A 4836-nucleotide genomic window follows, 5' to 3' on the forward strand; every position below is an offset into this window, starting at 1 on the left:
TATAACAAACTAAATAAATAAATATATAAATGTAACGTTTACCCAGCTAATAATTTCCCAGAATTTTCTAAGGTCTGTTAATTTATGGTTATTTAAAAGTAAAAGCTGAAAAGAGCAGCCTAAAACATACCTTACAATGTTCCCAAAGAAATAACCAAACCATACAATAACATTAGGGGAATAATAACAATATGTTTTCTTGGTTATCATCCATTAATAAATTGAGCTTTTTTAAAGCATAAATATCGAGATACTGAGCCCGGCTGTTTTTATTCAGGTTTGATTAAACTAAGAGTCTCATGCTGAGCACAAGTGCAACGTCTCGTCAGTCTATGGTATTTATTACAGAACACTCATTGTTCTTGAGCTGAGTCCATCACACTTCAGGCTTTCTATAAAGAATAGAGCAGCCATGGCAACAGCCGCTAACTGAGTGCAACAGCCATTCCCTAACATGCCACTGTGCTGCCAGAATGTAAAAAAAAATCAGCAGCTACCAAACTGCTCAGAAATCGAATTCACAGGAAGAATATGTGCGATGCATGGGGCGAGTTCACTTCTTTTAATTGGAGGACAAGGAGGACAAAGAGGACAAGGTAAAATCATTTTAAATTCTATAAAGGTTTTGAAATCAGCCAATAATTATACTCTGAATATATATAGTGCACAAGTAAACATATCATTAGAAAATATTTAAGTGATTAAAATTACTGATTAAAACTGAAACCAGCATAACCTTTAAATCCCCTTCATTCGTTTAAAAATATAATAAAATAAAAATATTTTTACAAGCTTAAATATATTCAGTCTCACCAGTAATTCAAAGATGACTACTCATGAGAAGACACTCAGCAAGCAGCAGAGACCATCTCTAAGAATCCCATTTGGTCACCAACGTAGAACAGATATATTGCTCCTCAAAAACGGTCAAATGACGTTGAAACACCCACAAGCCTTTCCAATGCTGGGAGAACTTCCTTCTTTGGCTGGTAAGCAGGGAAACGAGCAGATTTTCATTTGTCCTCAGCTTTCATTCAGAATTGCCAAAGACATATGACTATAGTTAGGTCTGTAACAGTCAGCAAATGGTACATGACATTCAGATAATAAACTAAAGCATATTTGAATGAGTGTCACTTACAAAAAGACAAATGCTGACAAATATTCTCTTCAGGCTTACTGCTCTACCCTGGTAAGCGGGAAAAGATGGTAACCACAACAGAAACTGAATTTGGACCCAAAACCTGCCCAAAGGTAGAGCCAAAGAAGATCCTACAGTGCAGCCTAACCCTAGATGGTATGAATCTAATTGGAATTTGGGAAAATAATTAACTAGGATCTATTAGAAATGCTACAAACCATCTGTTGTAAACTTACCTATTTTGCAGATCTGTGAGTCAAATATTAGCTATCACTACATAACTGCTATTTTATTAAGTTCATTATTAAATAACTGATTTCCTTGGCAGACAAGATTAGAGGGCTGGAAAAAACTAAAGATATTTACATTATATGTTATATAGTATTATTTATATACACTACTGTTTAAAAATTTGGGGTCAATATTTTAAAAAACAACAACAAAACAGAAATATGTTTATTCAGCAAGGAGACATTACATTGATCAAAAAATGTATTTACATTTATTTATCAAAGAATTTCATGGTTTCCATCAACAAATTCTTTAACAATAAGAAATGTTTCTTGAGTATACCGAGGACTGGAGTAATGGCAGCAGAAAAAAAAACAACTTTGCTAACACAGGAATAAATTACATTTAAAAAATATATTACAGTGCAGCCTAACTCTAGATGAAATGGAACTCATTGAAATTCTAGAAAATAATGAATTGGCATCGATTTGGAAAGCTATAAACTATCTTACCTAACCTATTTTGTAGATCTCTGTGCCAAATATCTCTATGTAATTGCAGGTGACAGGAGTTTCAGCACAACAAATAGAGAGGATTACCCTCATTACAAACCAGATGGCACTCCAATCGTGTGGCATGGAAAAGTCCCCGCAAGAGAAAACAGGACTGGCCAAGCACAGAGATGTTCTCTTTACCAGCAGGACTTCCCTGCTCCAAAGAAAATCTATGTCAGGAGAAATCAGGTTGTACCTCATCCTGACAACCTGGCGATCAACACTTCAATGAGGCAAGACCACTGAACTTACTTGCATTCAGTTTTACTTAAAATCTTAAAAAAAATTTTTAAAGTAATTAATTTAAATCTGTGTTGTACAGAGCTGAATACAAAACAGTGCAGCAAGAGGCTTTCCCAGGCTGGGATGTCTCTGTGCACGCACGCCCACCGCCTGCCCGACTCAAAGAACAGCTGTAGATGACTGATGAAGGCCAGAGAAAACCATCAAAGTGCATTTATACACTGGATGCATAAATAACACAAAAAGCTTCTTTAATCCATGCATTTATGTTAGTCAGCTTTACTTTTGTGTCTTTCAACTGTACTACATGACATTTAATATCTTTAGATATTCAAAGAAAATATATTGAAAATGTCTTATTATACAGTACCGTTTAAATGTTTGGGGTCAGTAATATATATACACTACCGGTCAAAAGTTTGTGATCAGAATGATTTTTAATGTTTTTACAGGAGTTTCTTATGCTCATCAAGGCTGCATTTATTTGATCAAACATACAGGAAAAAATGTAATATTGTGAAATATTCTTATGATGGAAAATAACGTTTTTCTATTTTAATATACATTCAAATCTAATTTATTCCTGTGATGCAAAGCTGAATTTTCAGCATCATTACTCCAGTCTTCAGTGTCACATGATCCTTCAGAAATCATTCTAATATGCTGATTTATTATTAGAATGATCAATGTTGGCAACAGTTGTGCTGCCAAATATTTTTTTGGAAACTGCGATACTTTTTCAGGATTCTTTGATGAATAAAAAGTTAAAAAGAACAGCATTTATTCAAAATACAAATATTTTCTAACAATATACACTACCATTCAAAAGTTTGGGGTCAGTACATTTTTATTCTTTCTTTTTTTGAAAGAAATTAAAACTTTTTTTCAGCAAGGATGTGTTAAATCTTTAAGTGATAGCAAAGATTTATATTGTTAAAAAATATTTGTATTTTGAATAAATGCTGTTCTTTTTAACTTTTTATTCATCAAAGAATCCTGAAAAAGTATCGCAGTTTCCAAAAAAATATTTGGCAGCACAACTGTTGCCAACATTGATCATTCTAATAATAAATCAGCATATTAGAATGATTTCTTAAGGATCATGTGACACTTTATACTGGAGTAATGGCTGATGGAAATTCAGCTTTGCATCACAGAAATAAATTATATTTTAAAGGATATTAAAATAGAAACCATTATTTTATATTGTAATAACATTTTGCAAGATTACTGGTTTTTTTCCCTGTATTTTTAATCAAATAAATGCAGTCTTGATGAGCATAAGAGACTTCTTTAAAAAACATTACAAGTCTTACTGATCCCAAACTTTTGAACGGCAGTGTACATATATATATATATATATTACTACTTTATTCTCCAAGAATGGATTACATTCATCAGAAGTGATAGTAAAAGCATTTATAATGTTTCCAAAACATTCTATTTCAATTAAATTCTGTTAAACTAAACGTATAAGTAAAACAATTGAAAGTGGGGCGAAAAAAAAAAAAATCACATTATGAAATAAAGTTTTCTCCAAAATAAAACAATATTGTTTGCTATCATCAAGTCCATCTCTAAATTTGTTGTTAAATAAAATTATTGGTTTTGAAATGGCACTGACGAAAATCAGGACAAAACAGATGTGTTAAAAAAGTAGCATTTAATAAGGAAAGTATGTTTCTTGTACACAGTGGACCGATAACTGCACACAAACATCTTGGTTTTTGATGAAACGCCTCGATTCTTGATGGCACACAAAGAAGTTCCACTTTGCAGTGTGTGCAGGTGCAGTGGGAACTGTACTAATGCCAGTCATTTCAGTTTTTAAATCATGAATCTCTATACACTCATCTGGATTTACATGTCTTCCACACTCCACTTGTACGCCATTTCTTGGACAGCTTTCTTATCGGCTATCCTGCTGTACCGCTTCTGCTCAAAACCATTGGACCTAAAAGATCATATGAAAAGTCATTTAAACTATTTTCTGGGGTTTGCATTAGTGTGCTTGTGATATATCAAACCAGATATCATTCATCAAAACCTCTTACCTATCAACTCCATCCCAGCGATACCCTGGCATAATGTTAAAACGATTCGGAGGTGGAGGTGGACCTTTGTAACGAGGTTTTTCTGGAGAAAAACATTAAAACACAAATTATAGCAATTAGTACTGTGGTCTGGGCTTGTTTTAAGATCAATCTCTGTAAGTTTGATTCTATATATTAGAAAAATATACTAAAACACAAACACAAACTAAAAGTAAAAATCGTATTATTATTAAAAGTAACAGTCAAACAACAGGGATCAAATGTGGAAACTTGGGCATTATTCCACACATTTACCTTTGATTCCTTTTAATTGAGCATTTTTTTCTTTCTTTTTGCGAAGCATGGCAGCCATTGGGTCTCCATCCCTCTCTTGCTCCCTCAACATCCGATCGAGGTCTTCATCGTCAATGTGTCTCGCTAGTGGTTTCTGAGCCTCCCGCATGGCATCTGTCAAGTTCTGCTGCTGCATTTCACCCTGAGCAAGCCTGAATGAGGACAGTACAGATGTCAAAGCTAGTGACAAGTCACAGACTGAAAATAACAAATATGTGACCCTGGACCACAAAACCAGTCTTAAGTCGCTGGGGTATATTTGTAGCAATAGCCAAAAATA

At 33.7% G+C, this 4836-nt stretch overlaps 2 protein-coding genes across 2 annotated transcripts in view; one reads left to right on the top strand and one right to left on the bottom strand.

Moving 5' to 3' along the window:
* Positions 1-826: 826 nt before the first annotated feature.
* LOC107703484 (uncharacterized) lies at positions 827-2510 on the top strand. Its single transcript, XM_016506107.1, has 4 exons — positions 827-989; positions 1175-1297; positions 1934-2159; positions 2249-2510. The coding sequence occupies exons 1-4, from the start codon at positions 827-829 to the stop codon at positions 2343-2345; spliced, it is 609 nt and encodes a 202-aa protein (XP_016361593.1). The 3' UTR covers positions 2346-2510.
* A 1300-nt stretch (positions 2511-3810) lies between these two features.
* The window catches only part of bud13 (BUD13 homolog), a 7899-nt gene continuing 6873 nt past the window's right edge, over positions 3811-4836 (bottom strand). The window contains exons 9-11 of the mRNA XM_016506190.1: positions 4518-4708; positions 4224-4305; positions 3811-4123 (exon numbers count right to left, since the gene is read on the bottom strand). Coding sequence (XP_016361676.1) covers positions 4030-4123; positions 4224-4305; positions 4518-4708 — 367 coding nt within the window. The 3' untranslated portion in view covers positions 3811-4029. The remainder of the gene's footprint in view (positions 4124-4223; positions 4306-4517; positions 4709-4836) is intronic.

Source organism: Sinocyclocheilus anshuiensis, unplaced genomic scaffold (assembly GCF_001515605.1).
Source record: "Sinocyclocheilus anshuiensis isolate Anshui unplaced genomic scaffold, SAMN03320099.WGS_v1.1 scaffold330, whole genome shotgun sequence".
NCBI classification, from domain to species: Eukaryota; Metazoa; Chordata; class Actinopteri; order Cypriniformes; family Cyprinidae; genus Sinocyclocheilus; species Sinocyclocheilus anshuiensis.

Excerpts from the sequence above, each read along its gene's own strand:
- LOC107703484 (XM_016506107.1), top strand. The coding sequence starts at position 827 with ATGACTACTCATGAGAAGACACTCAGCAAGCAGCAGAGACCATCTCTA. Across the intron at positions 990-1,174 it reads AGAACTTCCTTCTTTGGCTG|GCTTACTGCTCTACCCTGGT; the intron begins GTAAGCAGGGAA and ends TATTCTCTTCAG. Across the intron at positions 2,160-2,248 it reads GCGATCAACACTTCAATGAG|AGCTGAATACAAAACAGTGC; the intron begins GCAAGACCACTG and ends TGTGTTGTACAG.